This window comes from Poecile atricapillus, chromosome 2 (genome assembly GCF_030490865.1).
Source record: "Poecile atricapillus isolate bPoeAtr1 chromosome 2, bPoeAtr1.hap1, whole genome shotgun sequence".
NCBI classification, from domain to species: Eukaryota; Metazoa; Chordata; class Aves; order Passeriformes; family Paridae; genus Poecile; species Poecile atricapillus.
This window is the reverse complement of record NC_081250.1, coordinates 103,240,578-103,261,074: the sequence shown is the minus strand read 5'-3', so window position 1 is coordinate 103,261,074 and position 20,497 is coordinate 103,240,578. Positions and strand designations below refer to the sequence as shown.

Genomic DNA, 20,497 nt, shown 5'->3' with positions numbered 1-20,497 from the left:
CCCTGAAATTCTAGATACAGTGTATGGAATTTAATTGCAAGCAGGGATCTGAGCTGCTCTGGGAGCAGGCTGGATCCAGGCACAGGGATCAAGACCTATGAGATTACCATTTGTGTGCTTTTAGTATACAGTCCTCCATCTAACTGAATCCTTGTACTTTGAGAGTAAAATGGTGATGGATTAACAGTGTGGATAGTGAGGAGTGCAGGGACAAGAAGCTACATACCCAGATGAGGTTGTGCTGGAACTGAACAGAAAGACAAACTGGGAGATGTTTTGAAATGAGAGGGAAGGTATTTGAAAATTGGGACTACACAAGTACTGAAAGCTGGGGAGAAAGAGAGGGGGGTGCTGGTCCTCAGCCGCTGAACCTGAGCCAGCATGTGTTTGGGTGACCAGGAAGGCCAATGGCTCCCTCGCCCATATGTGGCCAGCAGGACCAGGGCAGGGATTGTTCCCCTGTACTGGGCACTGGTGAGGCCAACCTTGAGTGCTTTGTCTAGTTCTGGTCTCCTCACACTACAGGAAAGACATTGAGGTGCTGGAGTGACTCCAAAGAAGGGCAAGGAGCTGGTGGAGAGTCTGGAGAGTGGGTCAGGAGCAGCTGGGGGTGCTGAGGGTGTTTAGCTTAAAGAAATGGAGGCTCAGAGGAGACCTCATTGGTCTCTACAGCTGCCTGACAGGAGGTCATAGCCAGGAGGGGGTCAGCCTCTTCTCCCAGGCATCAAGGGACAGGACAAGAGCTTATAGGCTCCAGCTTTACCAGGGAGATTTGGGTTGGACATCAGGAAGAATGTTTTCATTGAAAGGATGGTTAAGCATTGGAACGGGGTGCTCAGGGGAGTGGTGGGGTCCCTTCCCTGAAGACGTTCACTTTATGCCATGGTTTAGTTGGCATCTTGGTGTTTGGTCAAAGGTTGAATTCAGTTATCCTGGAGGTTTTTTCAAACATGATTCTATGATTTTGTGACAAAGAGGGGAAGGTAAACATGTACGCATTCATGTATTTGCCAAAAGTGAGGAAGTAGATTTTGCCATTTTTCAAGATAGTGCTTCTGACCCGCAGAGAAGAAATGTCTGTTTTTGTCTTCTTTAACTGCCTTAAATCTTACAGGTTTACACATGATCTCCAGTGGCAAGTCAATGTGATTCCTTTACCCTCCCAATTAAATTTTTAGAAGAACTGCAAAGTAAAAGATGTTAAGATGTTGTAGAAAATGTTTGGAAAATCAGTATCATTTAAGTACAAAGCAGTTTAAATGAAGGAGTCTCAGTTTCAAGTGTGTTTTCAATTAATAGAAGGTGCAAAAGAATAAATAGTTTACATTCAGGTATGGCTACATTTGTTTTTATCCTCTGTGCAAGAGAAGGGATGCTCCTTGTCATGAGGACTGTCTTTTTCTTATATTTAATACAAATTATCCATTTATGTAGAGTAACCTGAGAGCACCTGCTTAAAGCTTTCTGTCACCTGCAGACCTCTGGCTTTGTAAGATAGCCACTATTTCCTTTCCCTAAGGGATTGTGCCCATTGTCATTTGTCAGAGAATTCAAGAGGAGGTCACATGTCTGTTCAAAGTCTAAAAGGCATAAAATTTGAAACATGGATCCACATACCTTCTTTTTCTCAGTTAATATTCTGTTTTAAAAACCTACATTTAAAAGGGCTTCACAGTACTGAAAGCTTTGTCTGCTTGCTTCAGGAGGAGATCTGCAAGGAAGAACACCTCTTTAAGATAAGTCATTGTATTAAATATCCACTGCTACAAATTTGTTTCTGCTGTCAGCTGGAAAACCTTCCTTGAACATACACAGCCCTGAAATATCAAGTGTATTTTACTGTTTCATAAAGGTATTAATTTGCATGTTATTTAATTGAGACTATCTCAGTGGCTGCCAGTAAAAATGCTTTTAGTGAGGGACAGTAGTGCTGCAGTGTGGTATTTACCTAAGTGATTCAAACTCCTCAGCATCCTAAAAATTTTGAATCCTTCTGTCGAAAGAAAAAATAAATTAAAAAGACAAAATAATATATTTCAGACTTCAGTTGTGAAATCAGTTTAATTATATTTGGGTATGCAGTGTTTTTATTAGAGGATCTGCTTAACTGATCTCATGTTTTTAACCAGTCACTTAATATGAGCATTGTATTTGTAACAAAAGGTTGTTTTTTAGGTAGTCTCGATCTCTGGTAAGAAGGTAACTTCTGGTGTTAAACCATGTTAATAGTATGAAATTGCAGTATATGCAGGTTTTGCTAAAATAATGTAACTTGAATTAACCTTTTTCATTGTGGTCCCAGAGAAATGAAAAACATGCCCTGAGGTGTAAAAAGACAATAAAATACTGTCTGTTTCAAGTACTTGTAATATTTGGAATGAATTGGTGTAACCACTAACCTTAGTGACCTAACTCCTGAGTTTGCATTTTGAATGGCACTTCAACAGCCTTCAGTAGCATTTGAAACTTGAAAGTAATTAACTGTTCTTTCAGCATGGCTAAGTAAATGCCTTAGGATGCTTATAAAAGTTCCATTTCATGTCTTGGTTCACAAAACAGCCTAATGATTTAAATTGATGCTAAATCATTTTGAGTCAAGTCAGAACTGTTTCCAGACATACTATCACTGTATGAAGCCATAGTTTATATACTTAGGAAGAATAGTTCCAATAAAAGTGCAGTATGTTTCTAACTCAACAATGACATCGGTTTGCCATATATTGCTATTGACATAAAACAATGCTTTCACTGCTGATTTGAAAAATCTAAACAATATTCTTTATATCCTGCAATCTGCCACAATATATTAAGCTATTTTTATGTCTGTTCCAATTAGTAATGCTTAATATATATCTTTGGAGATGTTCTGGTGTTTTGCCCTCCGTATTGTGTTTTTCATGACAGTAATCATTTAGTTTTGTTAAGATGAAAACACACAGTGCTGACGTCTGTGTTTGCTGGTCTGTAGTGCTGTATTTCAGCAATTGCTAACAGATTGCACAGATCAAAGTTTGCATACAAGTGTACCCTGCTAATTAGAAACACCATCTATCTGAGGCTCAGCTAATCTTCAGTGTACTCAGTGCTCTGAATTACTCTGTCTATAAATGAAGAAAGGTAGCTTACTGTATGATAATTACATATTTGTTAAAATAGCAATTCTCCTATTCCTCAGGAAATACTGAATGTTTCTTTGTTTTAACTGTGACTTTGAAGACCATGACAAAATGATGAAATACATAAATTCAACTTCTTGTCTGTTTGACTACCTGTATCTCAACACAGAGGGAAATGGTTAGCAGAAGAGGATAAATCTGAATCTAAAGCTTAGGGAAGACAGCTGTCCTGCATTCATTCCGTATTCTGTGTAGCCTTGAGAAGGTGGCAGTGTTTGCTGATAGATATGTTAAGAATATTGGATCAAACAGTGCCTTATTATGGTGGCTCTATTTCATTCTACATGAATATATTTAACCAACAGGAAGGCGAATTTTTTACAGATATAATGCATGAAACAGCAGAGTAATTTAACCAGTAAGGGAAAAAAGGATTTATTATTTACCTTTCAAAAAAGATGATGTCTGCAAATTATTTCTGCAGTCTAATTTAAAATTAGATGCCCATCACATAGTAAATTAAAGTGGGTTTAAAACTTTGGTTGCTTTTGAAATCTTTAGAATCCAGTTTATCAGGATATCACATGCATGCTTTCTCTGTGATACAGAGTACATTTCTGTGTGGTAGTTAGTGAAAATAGCCATTACATGAGGCAGAAACAGACTTGTAGTAAAAACTCAAGAAATCCCCCAGCTTTCAGAAGCTCTTTAATTTTAACTGAATTATAGAACTTGAAAAATTACTGTATTTACTCTGCTTACACAGAAGTCTGAAAATACAAAGGATGAGTAGTTAAGTACATAAAAAATAATTAATAAAAAATAATTTAATTTCTGTGCAGAAATTCCTGTTCTTGTTATGTGTAAGGATAGGCTACAATATAAATTTCAGCTTAAAAACTTTTTTTTTTTTTTGAGTAGGATTAATATTAATATCTGGAACAAACTGTATTTGTATGAGAAAACCTGAAATTATCTTTCTTTTTAAGTTGGGGGTTGCCATGGAATGTGTAGTGAATAGAATTCCATTTGCACCTGGTTTGAAGTTATGTGGTATAAACCAAAGGCTTCAGGTTAAAATCTCCAAGTGCATAAGCAAAAGAATCTGAATATTGCAGTTTAATCAAAATAAGTCGGTCTGTAGTGGTGATTCCTTCATATCCATATTTTTATGCAGTCATCAGCTCTAATGTAATACAAACCCCGTTGCTTATTTGAATGTTTTGAAGCAGAAGAAGTGTAATCATAGCTTGTTATCATGCCTTACTGTTTTTCAGAGCCACCAGTTCCCATTGCTCCACCTCAGCTGTCCTCAGTTGGTGCAACTTACCTCTGGATACAGCTGAATGCCAATTCCATCAATGGGGATGGACCCATTATCCAAAGAGAAGTTGAGTATCGAACTTCCAGTGGAAGCTGGTACGACATACAACCCGTGGACTCCACAAGCTATAAGATTGGGCACCTGGATCCTGATACAGAATATGAAATCAGTGTATTACTTACAAGACCAGGTGAAGGAGGAACAGGGTCTCCTGGCCCAGCGCTCAAAACAAGGACAAAATGTGCTGGTGAGTACTCCAAGGTGATAGGAAAGTTGTAAGCATCTTTCTAGGGCTGAAGACGTAAGTTATTTCACTAGCAGTTTTTACTGTCTGTCTTAAACCAGCAGGTTACAGGAATTAAGACTGAATGGTTTTAAGTATAACCTATTAGCATTTTCCAGCTACAGTGACCTTGAAAGCAACCTTCCATGCGACTGTAGATGAAATCATGACTGTGTGTGCTTTTTTTTTTCAGTGTCAGTTATATCAAACTTGTAGATAAAGTGGAAAGAGATCCTGTGTAACAGCAAAAGCTTTCACTGTTGAGTCTCAATTAGCAGATGAGGTTTAGCAAAGGACTGCTTTCTTGAGTGACTGACAGCATGTCTCTTTACTAAATGAGATAGTGCAATTTCTGGTGCGTTGTAGCAATCTTGGCTCCTGTTTTGGATGATATAATTAATAGAGATGACCTCTGATTGTAATAGCATACAAAGTTCACCTATTATACAGAAGCAATTGTAGAATAATTTTCAGTGAGACTGGCAGTGATATTTAGTTTGGGATTTAGCCGCTCAGAAAATAATAGAGGATATTGTGACCTGGATTTTCTTTGGTCATTAGTATTTTCCCCCACAATTTTGAATCATCTCTCTGCTGCTGTAAAGCTGGTGGAAGGTAGGCAGGAGTGTAGCTAGAGAATATGACAGTAACAAGTGGTATTAGCTTATTGTTCCTAGTCTTTTAAAGAATGACTTGGCCTTACTTGCCTTTTTAACAGAAAAACTACATACCTCAACAGAAATAATATATTTCCATTGCATATATTTTTTTGTAAAGTCACCTGGCCATTTGTCAGTGAGTAAATGTCATTTCAGTTGAATTGAATTGGTGTGATGTCAAACAAAATGAAATAGAGTTGTGCTGTCAGAATCCCACTATTATGTTCTGAAGATGCAAACTTACACAAGTACTAATTCTTTGATGTTATTTTTGGTATTTTTCTTCCTCTCATTACTGGAAAGAAGTATTTAATAAAAAGTACCAGAAAACAGTACAGCTACATTATAATAATAGATAAGTATTTTGTATTTATAAGATTTTCTCTATTAGGTTAAGATAGTAGCTCAGCCAAAAGTGGAGCATAAAAATGAAATATACTTCCCTTCAGGAGGGTTTCTGGGTCACTGTGCCCTTCATAATATTGTAAATGTCTGTCTAGACAATGTAAGTACATATTTAATACACAAGTATTTCAGTTATTTTAAAATTAAACAGTTTTTCTAATAGTTTTTTCATCTGCTTGTAGGATCAGGTAATGCAGTACTGGGTGCTGTGTGAGTGAGCCTGTCTCTCCTGTAGGCTTGTGTTGTGTTACCAACCTTGGATTAGTCACAAATCCAAAATGCAGCCCCAAACAGGCTGCTATGAAGGAAATTTAACTCCACCTCAGCCAGACTTAGTAGAGAGTGATATCCAGAACTTTAGTTATATTTAAGAATATCACATGCTTTCTGTTCTGCTCTGTGGTACATAATGTTGAGTAATAAAACAGGCATTTGGTTTCATAAACAAACCACTGTGTACTGGAAGTGTTTTATTACCTGGTAATGGCTTGTAATACATCAGAATTATTTGTGTTTTTATTAAGCTAAACAGTAACCTTCTTAAATTAAAAGCAGAAAGTTAAATGACTGAAAAATGTAAATTGAATGATGACATTAAATCTGTCTCTACAATTTGGCTATTTTATAGCAGAAGACCCTGCTTTGAAGGTGTAGTGGTTATTGGTTAACTGTTAGCAAGTGACATGCTAATAAGTGGCCCAAGGGTTTAAAAAGAGATGCTGATAAACTAATGACGGTATAATTAAGCTGGGTAGGAGTAAAATAATGCCAGTCTCCAAAGCATACCATAGAATTAATAAAACAGGAGTCTTTAAGAGAAGAATCATTGCACCTTTTTAATTACTGTGATAATTGCATGCTGCTTGCCTGTTCCCTAGGGGAAGATAGTGAACCACTTGGAGACTTGAAGCAGTATGCAAGGCATTCAATAATCTTAATAGTTCTCCAAAGCATTTGAAATATGTTTTCATTTTAGCAAAATGAGATTTCAGAGGCTTGTAATAGACAAGTCTTATCTGTAACTTCACTAAATAAAAGTGTCTGTAATTAGAATGGAAAGAAAAAAAGACTTTCCAGACTTGGTTGCATCACACTCACTGGAGCAGTTGCCGCTTTAGAAAGTGCTTTGTTTCCTTTTGATGAAATATAATGTTAGTGCTTTTACAGTGTAATTCTCAGGAAGCTAGAGAATCACATTCAGGTCTGGATTAGATTTAACCTAGAATGTGGAGTTCAGGTTTGAAGTAGTTTAATGGATTTTGGCCATGGTGAACCACATTTGAGTCAGACTTAGAAAAAAGGGATTTTTTCATTTAAAGGTGTGAAAAGAAGGCCTTCCCTGGTTGTCTGGAATTTAAATCACCTGTTCCTATGCTCAAAACACCCTCTCCCCACAGCCATCTCATATGGTGTTGTGAACCAAGAGTGCTGAATGCCATGGATGGGGCATCCACAACTTTTCTGGGCATCCTGTTCCAACTGCCTCACCACCCCCACAGTAAAGAATTTCTTTCTAATATCTGATCTAAACCTACTTCCAGTTTGAAGCTCTTCCCTTTGTCCTATCACTATTGTTCCTGGTGAGACACAGTCTGGCCCAAAACCAGTGGAATTGTCCATAGTAAAACTGAAGTAGATATGTTGAAAGATCAATAAGATAGATTGTGTTTTGTAGTTTCTTCTTATCCATACCAGTATTCCAGTGGGTAGATTTATTTATTTCAGGGCTTTCCAGCATGCTTTGTCTTTGGCATTCATTGCATGATACAAATCTTGATTTGGTCTGTGTCCCTGCATTCTGGTGATGAAGCAGTGCCCCAGTTAAAACACACCTGAATAATGCAGAACTGCTAAATGAGCTCCTGCAATTTTTTTTTTTTATTATTATTTTTTTTGCTATGGCCCCTCTGTTAGGAGACTTTATTTCCAATTTATATTGTTCCTTGAATCTGCTGGTGAACAGATACGTCTTAAAGACAGCTACCTTAGGAAGAAAAGTTAAAATAAAATCCTCCCTCCTGCTAAGGGAGTAGATTGTTAAGGCCCCCTAGGGAAAGTTGTTTTCTTTTTCTCATAATTTTTTTTTTCACTATGACATTTGGCATAATTTCTGAAAATTAGCATATTTTCCTTTACTAAACCAGAAAACTCTACTGGAATTTAAGAAAATAAAAAAAAATAAATTAAAAGACTACCATGAAAGAATCTTCTGATGAATTATCTCCAAACTGTGGGGTTTTTTTAACATTCAGATCTCTACTTCTTTGCACTAAGACACAATTACTGCCCTGGAGTATTTGCCAAAACAATCGCTGTCAATTTAACCAATAATTTTCATACAATGAAATAACAGGAATGTTTTAATTAACATAGTTGATTTTGCTGTCTCTTCTATCCCGTCACCGGAGCTTGTCAGGAGGAAAGCTGTTACTCCCAGTACAACTGAGCTCTTGAAACACTGCTGCAGGTTTGTTGTAAAATGTCTGGTACTCCTAGAAGGCTTGTTACAATCTGGAAGAACAGGGCAGAAGAACTCTTTAAATCCCCTCTCTGGAAAAAGAATAATCTCTGTTTTTCTCAGTTCACTCATTGCTTTGGCTTCAGCTGGCAAATCTTCGAAGGTGTCAGAATTATTTCACTAGTTCTGTGTTCAATGCATCCACTGGCATTGTGAGAAAAAAATTTGCATGTGTTAGAATACACTGATGGAATGAGTATCCTCTTGCTTTGATCAATTCAGACCTGCATGAGGTTGCACCAGGCAGAGGTATCTCTGGGCAAATGGCACAGACCAGGAACTGTATTGAACCCTGCATTTAACTTCGGTGTGCTCAGGTATGCTGGACAGTACTCAGTGCCACCACTTTCCTCCTGCCCCATGACAGGGAGCACTGTCCAGGTCCTACAGGATGGACAGTCTGTATCTTCTTGTGTACAGCAGTCTGAATAATAAGTCAGTTTTGCAGATGGTTTTCCCTGTTCTCCACCCTCCCACCCTCATTAATTCCCTAGTTAGTCTCTCCCTTTGTCAGTGTCCATGCCCTAGCCTTTCATGAAGTTCAGTGGTGCTTACTGCTGATTTCCATGCCCTTTCCCATTCTATATCATTATTAGGAAAGATGAGTTCCTAAGAACTTCTCTAGGTTGAAATGGCAGCTGCCTTTCACTGTCCTTCAAGACTTGAAACTTTTGACTGTTTTGTCTCAAGAAAGGAGGAAGGATCTTAGTGTAACTGGGAATTAAGTTATTCCTTCTTGTTGCTATACTGTGGGGAGCTGCCTGTGAAGAAGTTCAGGGTATTTTCAAGCATATAACAAAGTCTTAACATTGCTTAGTTTTGTGATCATAGGAAAATGTCAACCTGAAGCCATACTGCAGTTTTTTTCCATAACTCTTTTCCTTAGCAATTTTCTTCAGAAGTTTTAACCAGCTGTGTTGTATTAGAGCTAGACCTCCGGTCAGAGACACCTGAACCCTGAGGAATAGGGTGCAGATATTGCACCATTTTATTTTCCATGGAAAAGTTCCATGGTATTTCTAAAGTCTCCATTCCTAACCTGAAACTGTAATAAACTTTAGTAGAAGGTTGCATTGATTTATCAGAACTAGAAGTCTACAGTGAACTTATATTTTATTTATGGTTTTATTATGAAAGTAAGATCCTACTGTATTGTCCTTTTTTCTAATGCCTTTCTGATACACAAACCATTTCATATAAGGTCACTTTCTCCTAAGGGTAAGAGCTAGTTTTGGATTTCCTACACTGTAGCAGGTGACTTGTGGTTTTTAGATGTGCAGGAGGTAAACTGAAAGATTTTAATAGAATTCCAAGAAAATACTGCATAGTGAGATATATGTCCATGTGTCTATATCACTGGTCACTTACTTCTGATGGGGAAATAAAACATCTTGGAAGTGACCCTACAGGAAACACAAATGGTGTTCAGCATTGACTAGTGTATGAACTAGTGTGTAAGAAGTGGTGTTCTTCATTGGCAGCCACTTGTCCAGGGACAAGTGCCCAAGGTGTTCCTTGCTGAGATGACTTCTCTGATGCCTTGTACAGAACAGCCTCCCCTTGTGTTATCAGGGATCTTGGGTTGGGAAAAATCCAGATAATCCAAATTCCTCCCATATAAAAATCTTTTTAAATCCAGTTCTCTTCCTCCTTGTCTCACAGTTTATAATTTCCCCTTGGACTCCTTTAAGTTCCAAAAAAAAAAAAACCAAAAAACCCCCCAAAAAACCTAACAAAAAGCTACAGTCTGGTCAGTCTCACCATAAACCCTGGGAAGATAATAAAACAACCAATCTTGAAAACTATTTCCGGGAGCACAAGGGACAAAAACATGATAGGGAGTAGTCAGCATGGATTCACAGAGGGGAAGTCATGCTTGATGAACCCAAACTCCTTCTCTGGTGAAACATAAAGAGCACTGGAGATACTCAAAAGTTATCTGGACATCACACAAGATGTTGTAGCTGGCATTGGTAGAGCAAGGATGGTGTACAGTGTGGGTTGGACCAGATGAACCAGACCCTTCCTACTTTAGCTGTTCTGTGATTCCAAGTTTCTGTCAAAATCTGAGAAGAGAAGCTGTCACCATGGTGTTTGTTAAATTCTCCTAGATTCTGCTTTAATACACAGGAATGTGTCATGATCTTTCTTCACTGTATTCTTGTCTGAAGCTGTATAGACAGTGAGGTACAGTGTGATGGAAAGACTTCATCAAGACAAAAGTTGGAGTTCCACTACATCATACATTCTGGATGTTTCTCTAGATTTGTGGTTGCCAGTGATAGTGAGAACAGAACATTTTCTTTTAGGAAATAAACACCATGAGAGTATCCGCCCTTTCATCCCAAATGCGTCTTTCCTTTGCAAGGGAAATGGCAGGTCGGTTCTCCATTCAGTGAATTTTCAGCCTGTGAACACAAAAGCTTATCTTAATATTGGCAATCAGGAGAACAGGCCTTTTATAGAAATTACTAATACCTGTACTTTTGTGTTTCCATTAGTCCCTAAAGAAATAATTTTTGGTTAGGTAGAGCATCCAGAGATCTCACTTGAGAAACAGAACATTTGCACACCCCTCCACATGAATGGGAGGGGAAAAAAGGGCAGGAAAACTGCTGCAAATATGTAGGTCTGTTGGCTCTCTTTCTGACACATGCTGAAGTATAAAAGGAATATAGACACAATCTAGTGCTGGTAAGGACATAGAGCATGAAACCTGACTGTCAGATCAGTTTGTTTTGAGAAGCTCCACATTAGAATAAGGAGAAACGTTTCCTGACAGTTACAGCTGTGTTAATATACAGATGGAAACAGAATGTATGTAAGAATAACTGCCACGTCTTTGGTTGTGTGAAAAGCAGTCATATAAATGGAGACTTATTTTTTCACTTTAATAGATTCCCATTTCAAAACATTTGCAGAGGAAGAAATTAACCTGCTCTTTGAGACAAATGAACCTTCACTAACTTAGAGCAAACCTGAGGGGCAAGATTATTAATTTCCCATCTGCCAGGTGGAGGGAATGTGAAGAAAACATAATGACCCTTAAGGAAAAGTAGATAATATGATTTCCTCTGTGACATATCTTCATCTCCAGTCTTTGTTGCAGTCTCTTACTAGTTACAAGGATAAGCTCAAAAACACACGCTCAAGCAATTACTGTACCTAACTTCAATTCAGGAATTGGTTGTTAGGGAGTGAGAAAAACCCAGCAATCTGGGAGTGTACTGGTTATAAATAAAAGACTGCTATGTGGGCATCTTTATTAGAAGTGGTAAATTGTAAATACTTGTAAATACTTGTAAAAAATACCGTTTTTACAGGGTGTTCCTTAGTATTACTCTGTTCTGAACAAATGAAATACAAGCTGTTTCATAGATGCTTTGGATCTGTCTTCTCAGATGTATATTATTACTGCAGATTTAAATGAATGTATTGGTGCTCTGTTATTAAAAGCAATTAATAATAACAGGAAAGAGCATTCTGTGTCTTCCCAGTGAAGTTTCATGGTGCCTTGAAATTTATCCACACCAACTTCGTGCTGGGAGCTTTCTCCCCTCTTTTGAGGCCTATTTTTACATCAGCTGTTCCAGTTCTCACATACAGTTATACCATACTGTCTTCCACTCACAGGCAGACTTCACTTCATTTTTAATTCTGTTAATTCTTTAGCAAAAACTTTAGCAAATGAAACATGAAGGTGTGGCTTTTTCCTCTGACTTGGTCTTACCCAAAACCAAAGCAAAATCTTGTATGCATTTGAAGTGACCAAAGTATATTTACTCGAGTTTGTGTCTAAAAGAATAACTGATTGTGTGTGCCAAAGAGAGCGTATGTGTATATACAGACATGCACATATATCTCCATCTCTTTTTCCTTCATATATAGGTATGATTGTGTCAACCCTATGGCCAAAGGGAATTCAGGCTCTAAAGGGCAGGTTCCTTGCTTAAAAAAGATATAGTTGCGTGAACTTTTGAGCCGAGTCTAAACACACATTTGTTTTAGGACTCAGAAAATAACATGTCACATAGACATCTATGATACTAAATATGACCACTGGGGGAAGATAATCCCATTTTCCCTTATCACAGACCTGCATGGCTGGAGTGAGTTCCCAATTAACCACAAATCTGTTGTCAAATGGAATATTTGGTATTAGATTTCTGCTAACTTCTGCCCTAAGCCTCCTGAATAGGGGCACTAGTTTGGCTCTTTCATCTTCTGGAATTCTGGCAATACCGTGTCAAATCAGTTTAAATTTTAAGCAGGTTATTTGGATGAAATTTGTCAGTGGTTTTAAAGGGTGTTGAAAGATGGAAATGGATGAACAGACAGGCATGCCCCTTGGTTTTGGTAATTTAAGGCTCACTCTTTTGTTTGAGACTGTTAGACCTGTGTGCTGTCTTGCCCAGCAGCTTTGGCCTGCTTTAAAACACAAAGTTGCACAATTCTATTAAAGTGCCTATGAAGCATGAAACATCCAGGAATGATGTAGAAACACAGAGATGCTTTAGTTTTTAAAACCTTTTAGTAGATCGGGTTTCTTTTCAAATGACAAAAAAAGTAGTTATCAAAGGTTTTTAGAAAGAACAGTTTATTAATTTTACCTCACTTCAAAAGAAAGCAAACAGCTACACCACTCAGGTACTTCCAGTTTTTTTCAGTGCTTGGGAGGCATTTTGGCTTTACAAACCTGTTTTGTAAATGTAGAGTCATATGTAGAATTCAGTCCAATCTCCTAAAGGTTCCCAAGAAGAAAAGTTGAGTTCTGGCTTTTCTGGTATTACATTTTTCTATAAAGTTCAATTACAACTTTATAGCCTAGTCTGTAGCCTATGTGTCAAGTTTGAGACCTGAAATCAGGGCAGATCCTGATGAAGAGGTATGCTGACTTTGGAGATGAAAAGTTCTCCCTCTTGAGAGTACTAGGTTGTTGCAGTGCTGTGAGTAGGTAATGCTGTCCTATAATCCAAGGATCTCTCATGGTGAGCAAGTATGCATCACATTTCTGTTTACAACAAAAATGAAGTTGAAACAGTTCACAGGGCATTGGATCTTGGCTTCTATAGCTGCAAAACAATAGGTTTTTTTGGTAATAGGTTTAATTTCTTTTTTTTTTTTTTTGTTAATCCAATTGATGCTCTGTTGTTTAGGTAGAGGGGCATCCCCATGGAGCTAGAATTTTCCAGACTCTTAAGAAGACAGAAACATGCGAGTGAGGACAGCTGCTCTGTATTTTTTTTTTCTCTACTCAGTTTCTACATGACTAAGTGAATTCTGGCCCAGGAAATAAAACATTTGACTGGAAGGCATTCAGCAAGGAAATACTAACTTAAATCTCTTAAGAAGAAATAAGAAATAAAATTGTGAAAGTCTTTGCCTAGCATTATCTTGAGGTACTGTGTTAAAAGACAAATAGTGGAGATTAAAATCAAATTGCCAGTGAAGTTAATGATTTACGGCTTTTGCATTTCAGTATGCCCAGCCATCTCAAATAGTTTCAACAACTGTGTTTCCAAATTTATACTTTTGATATCTGCATTTAGCTGTCTTTTAATTTATACTATCATTTGACCATTCTTGTTATTATTTAAAATATATTACCAACTATCTCTGCATTTAGTTCATGCTTACTCATTCCATTAAATGTGAACCACTTCCTGGAAGGAGAGAAAAGGGCTTTTTTTCGGGAGAGTTCAGTTTCATTTATTGATTCATGATTCACAACTTTCAAAAAGCTCTCTGAAGGTATTTTGGTGCTGAAATTTTGCAGTAGAAAATCGTGTATAGTGGACTGTTATCTTTTAGAATTATCATATGGAAAAATGCATGTAAAGCAAAAAGGTAATAAGTGTTTACTCTTGATATACAGAAGTGCCTTTTCTATTCTAAAAATTTATGTTCTTTGGAAGCAAAAATCAAGTTGTCTGTCAGTTGCTATTTGTTTTGACTATTTCTGCAGATGTTTTGTTTGCAATTAGCGTAAAAATAAAAAAAAATCAATAATTTTCTTAATTACTGTTTTATCGTGTTGAATTTGAAAGGACAGACCAATGGGTAACTGGCATGTTTGGCCAAGTAAATGAAAAAAAATAACTTTCAATGACCTGAGCATAATTATGGTTGACTTCAGAATGACAACTGGCAAAAGTTGTACTATAATTAAATTTCCATTATAAAAGTTTCAGGTTTTTTGTCTGACATGTGAGGCTAGATTGTGAAGAGTATTCATTTATAAGAGGAAAAATTAGAGAGCTATAATTTATAATTCAGGGTAATCAATGAAAGCATTTCTTTTGTCAAAAAACCTTTCACTGACAAACAGCATTGCATTGTTAGTTGTTTTAAAAAGAAACTAAAAATCCTTTTGTTATTTTTTTCACTTACTGTAAAAGGAGGTGAAAAATTCTGGTGGTTGAATCATGCTGTAATTCACAGTAATATTATACAGATAGGGTTTCTCAGACTGTTTCTCTTAATTAACCTTTACTTTGTGTAAGTCTATATCTAAGACTGTTTATGAAGACATATAATCTTTTTAAGGCCATCTTAGCAAGATTCTGTTTAGTCTTGAACAGCTGTTTCTGATAGGAGAATTGACAGCATATTCTCATTTTCAAACTCTCCAGTTATTGATTGAGATGGACCCTTTGCTTTCCAGTACTGGAGTCTCAAAGAAAATGAACAAAAACATTATGAAGCTACTTTGTTAATTTCTACATAATCTTTCAAAGGGAGTGCCAGCAAAGACTAGTATTTAAGAAGTTTGGGTAGCAGATTTTCATGGGCCACAGCAAAGCTCAGAATCTTTCTCATTTAACAGTTAGAGAAGTCATTCTTCTTCCATACACTCGAGCTCTGCATTTGCAGTAGTATTTTATGTGCTTCAGTTATCACTGTTAATTAGGTCTAATTGCACGCTGATTCCTCTTAATATACTATCTGTTCATTCTTTAAATGAAGTGTATATGCTGTTCATCTGAAAATATGGTTGGACTCGACTGAGTAAAAATTACTTTTATCTTACCTATGAGTCTGTTAAAACAATGAACTATTACTGCTCTGATAACATCACAGAACAGTTTGGGGTGAATCTTCCAAAACTAAATTATTTCATTCTGTATTACAGTGACACAACCTCTTCTAAGCAGTTAGTGTACAATATGGTATTGAGTTCCTAAAACAAGTGACTTGAAAATAGTTTATTTTCATAATGATAAATTTCAGAGACTGTCAGCTAAAATTCAAAGTTGTTGTTTACTATTGTGTGTACTAGCACTTCACTGTTCATCTCTCCACTTACAGATCATTGCTTATGAAAGCAGTCAGTGTTAAAATCTTAAAAATCTGCCAGGAGAGTACTTTTCTGCATTCATTTTTATGCTCTGCAGTAGCTGCTTCCTGGATGTTACCACAAGCTGCTGAGACCAGTTTGTATGTCTTCTTTCTTTTCATCCAAACAATGGGTTTTAATCTTCACAAACTGATTTATGCATTGATTTGCAATTAGATAACATCCTAGAGGTTTGTTCTGCATTTGGAGCTTTACAGATGCACAGTTCTGCAGTGGATCAGATAGGAGGTTTTTCTTTTAAAATGTTTTGAGCGGTCTTCTGTTTGAGAAGTTTTAAGTGGCATGGCCCTAGGTGTCTTCTGTAACAATTGTAATCTAATAGCAGTTGATTTGACAAGTTGAAATGCTGAAATGGCTGGGCAAGAGTGTTCTGCCTTTTCAATGTCTTAAGGATGAATGAAGAAGAAAAAGGTAACCTTCAGAGAATTCTGTGAACATAAGTAAATCCCAGATCCACCTAAACATTTAACTATTTCTTCATAGAAGGTAACTTATTACTTTGATTAAAAATGATTGTATCTAGTGTATCTGACCAACTGATGGGAGCAAATCTTTATGGAGTTCTTAGATGACATATAAATGATGACTTATTTCTCAGATTTACAACACATGCATCTAGGTTTATTTTTGTAAGCACAAGTAACCAGTTTGGGTTTTTTTCTTTTTATTTTTTCCTCCCTACAAGATTATTTCTTGCCCTGAGGGGTTGGTGGAGCTGTTAAATGATGATGGAAAGACACATAACAATGGATAAGCTAATTTTAAAGTCATTCTCAGCAAAAGCTGAACTATGTTTGCTAAAAGTTTCTATCACGATGAAAGAGGACGGGTAGCCATTTCAGAGTAAGTTGCTAATAATTGGCAGTGTTGCACAAACAGTTGGTAAGGGACTGATGATAAAATGTTTGTGACAGCTGTGTGCACTGGTGTCTCTAGGCATATACTTGCTTGTGCTATTTCTCATGCAAAACATTAAATATAAGGCTAGCAAATGAATTCAGAAGTTGCTTAGGTGCATTAACATGCCCTGGCTAAAAGAAAATGCACTGAGTATAATTTAAAGTAGTAGTAGTGACTATCTTACTTTTTTCACTATGAAATATTAAATAATATATTCTATTCAGATACTGTTTTAAAAGAAACTGACAGTGATTTCATTTGTCTTGTCTGGTACAAAATTGTCCAGGAATTCAGAACACCATTTTGCATTGCTACAATAGAGGAGCATGATGTAGAAAAAAAGAAAATTGCCTGTTTTCAATTTTAAGTTTCCATGATTACAAAAATTACTGGTTTTGTGTTTGGGATGGGGGGAAGAAAAGGCTTCAGCAGTCTTGCAGTGATATTAGATGTTGATATTACAAATGGAATCACTTTCGCCAGTAAAAAAGGGAAGCTGAAATGTGTAGCAACATAAGAATGATCTGGAATGAGACAACCTGCAGGGATATAGAGAAGGTATCATGGGTCAATAAGCCTTTACCTGCTCAAAACTTGTAAAAAACTGGCATAAGTTACAAATGCATCCTAACTCTGTACAGAGAAACAAAAAGGGCAAAAAGAGCAGCTTTCTGATCTGGATGGGGGAGCAGAAGTGAATGTGGAATGTCTCTTTTTGAGGAGGGAAGAGGTGAAAGGAGTAAGCTTTTTTCAGATAGAAGCATTCTAGATGAGGTTCAGGAGACCTTGAGTCCTTTCCTTATGGAAAAGTTTTTGTTTGGCTGAAGCTCATTAATCCATTCCAACCTGGGCTGCATTTTTTTCTGATTTCCAGCATTTTATTTTGCTTATATCATTCCTTATTCTCATTACATTCCTGTTTTATTCATTATATTTAACTCCAGTTTTTGGGTAGCATTTCATGTGTAAGCCACATAACAAAATAGGTTATGCAAGCATAATCCTGAAAAGCACAGTTGAGAAAGCAATTATTGAAATAACACTAGATTTTGCTTCTAACTAATAACAACCTATTGCTGAAAATAAAAGAATTCTGAGGCAAATCTATGGTATTTATCAGGAGTAATCATGGAAACAAAGAAATGTTTGTTTTTAAGGTACTAATAAGCAATCTGATTATGCTGTATAATTGTATTGCCATCATGCTGTTACTTCAGGTAATTTTATTTTGGCAAAAGTAAATATCAGCCAGTAAGACTAGACTAATTTTGCTTCCTGTGATCAAACTTGAAAAGGTTTTTTCAATATTTTCATAATAAAATTTCTGTTGTTTTTGCCCCATTTTTACTCATTTGCTATGAGTAATCTAAGGAAATGCCATGATTCCTTAGACAGTTTAGTGCTTATGGAATCAATAAATAATACTCCCATAAACTCATATTTCTGCTGAATCTTAGAAAGTGAGTTCCCAACTAAAAGTTTCCTCCAGCTTTTACACAGGCTATCAGGAGTGATGGTTGTGCTACTGAGTGTGTAGTTTTGGTGACTTCTGTAGTCAGCTGGGAAGGACAGACGTTGTAAAATGTTGATTGAAACCAGGATCCAAACAAAGTGGTTTTGCTTATCTTCTAAAGGACTCCTTTATTTATTTCTTATTTTAAATTCGTCTTTTAAATTTTATTCTGTTTCCACCAAAGATAAAATGCTTCTAGGGAGACTGACTACTGCATTTTTGTTAATACCCACATGTCTCTGTAGGGAAAAAGATAAAGCATTTTAGGATGAAGGTAAGATCAGTTGCTCCTATAAAATATGTAAAGACCTGCCTAGGCTGTTGTACAGTGATAGTCCTAATATCTATTGATGAAGGACTTAAACCAGTTACTTTCCTAAAATAAAATCTAGTTTAAAGCCTCTCTTTTAGGACATTGTTGATTAAGTTCTGTGATATAATGCATGATGGTGCTTCGATTTTCTGAATCTGAGAAGAATATGTTCTTATTCTAAACAGAGAAGACAAATGTCTCCTTAATCTTCCAGACTGTATCCATTAATTTTAGATGGGCCACTGCCAAGGTTAAAGTATAAAACATTGACTCGGCTTGCTCTCAATAGCTTTTCCAAGGATGATACTATTTCTTCTGTCAGTGGAGTTAGAAGTTGCCCAAACATGTAATATAAACAAGAGAATTTCCATACCAGATAAAAAGACTAAATTCTGAGGTCAACTGCCACAGATTTTATGCAACTGATTTGAGATACTGTGAGGTGCCAAGGAATTGTGCTGCTTAAGAATAAGCTGACAACAGTATAGTGTTAACGGCAAAGTTTCATGTTCTGGAGGAAAATAAAAATAATTCTCTAATTTTGTCAGAAGGATTGGATTTATTTGTTTCCTGGTTTTAGTAATTCTTAATGGAAGAGGAGAGGTTTTCTGGAGGGCCTTTTTTTCTCTGTCAAATTTCACATACTAACAGAATCATAGAGGCTGGAAAAGGATGTCTTGTCCAACCATCAGCCTAGCACCACATAATCGCCCCTAAACCATAACCTCAGTGCCACAGCCACATGCTTCTTGAATGCTTCCAGAGATGGTGATGCCAGCACCTCCCTGAGCAGCATATTCCAATGCCTAATCACTCTTTCAGTGAAAATTTGTTTTCTAATATCTAATCTGAACAATTTAGGGCCATTTTCTCTCATCTTTTCACTTGAGACATGCCAGAGGAGAGCAGTCTCCACCTCACTACAGCCTCCATGCAGGTAGTTGTACAGAGGAGTAAGGTCACCCCTGAGCCTCCTTTTTCGCCTAAACACCTCCTGCTCCTTCAGCTGTTCCTCGTAAGTATTGTGCTACAGAACTTTTTAGCAGCTCTGTTGCCCTTCTCTGGACATGCTCCAGCACCTCAATGCCTTTCTTGCAGGGACAGGTTCAAAACTGAACACCGGATTCCAGGTGTGGCCTCACCAGTGCTGAGTACAGGGAGGAAATCAGTGCCCTGGTCTTGCTGGCCACACTAATCCTGAGATGGTGTCAAATGCTTTACAGAAATCTAGGTAAACAACACTCAGAAGCATGTCACTTTTGTCATAAAAGCAAACAGGTTGGTGAAGCAGGACCTGCCTTTTCTAAAGCCATGCTGGCTGGGCCCAGTTCTCTACTTGTCCTGTGGTGTGTGATGGCACTCTGGATGATGATCTACCAAGGTCAGGCTGCGAGGCCTGCAGTCTGACCCTTGTAGATGGGCATTTTCTAGTTTCTGCTTAGCTGTTTGAAAAAGAATAAATTGTAATCCCAAAGATATCTGTAGTATGTTGCTGTAAGTATATCAGTATAGGACATAGAGATTACCTGTATATCCACTTCCTTTTTTTTTCTTTTTTGGTTTTTTTTTCCCATGGACCAGCATAGGTTTTGCATATAGGATGTTCAAAGTACAGATTATTCTTATCTGTGCTATCTGCTTTTTCACTTCATTTCATTTAGTTTTTTCTTGTGACAGCTTCTTTTGTCTAGAACCTTTATTTTTTACTTTTCTTCCTCTGCTGCATATTTTGCTGGTTTACACAACCCCTTCATTAAATGCGTAGCATTTAGAATCACATTACATATAAGTCCCACTGAAAGAAATATGCACACCTGAAAAAATGTGGCAAATTTTATGCTATTCCATTTTACTCTGTTTGGTGTGGTAAGACTGAATGGAGTGAAAATCTGAAAATATATCTTGTTTTAAGATAAAGGCAGTAGGTTTGCTTTCCTGTTAGTATCCTGTCTACTCGAAATAGAAATGCTAGAAAGAAAGCAACTAAGAGATTATGATCTAACAGACAGTATCTTTTTTTTTAATTTTCCCTAACTCTTTATAGATTTTAACAAAAAAAAAAATAAATTGCCGATACATATGGGATTTAAAATTTTTCAAAATACTAGA

At 36.8% G+C, this 20,497-nt stretch overlaps 1 protein-coding gene across 7 annotated transcripts in view; it reads left to right on the top strand.

The window, feature by feature from the left end:
- The window catches only part of PTPRM (protein tyrosine phosphatase receptor type M), a 449,216-nt gene that overhangs the window by 170,687 nt on the left and 258,032 nt on the right, over nt 1-20,497 (top strand). For all 7 annotated transcript variants that reach the window (XM_058830649.1, XM_058830647.1, XM_058830643.1 and 4 more), the window contains exon 7: nt 4,394-4,687. In XM_058830649.1, the coding sequence (XP_058686632.1) occupies nt 4,394-4,687 (294 nt within the window). The remainder of the gene's footprint in view (nt 1-4,393; nt 4,688-20,497) is intronic.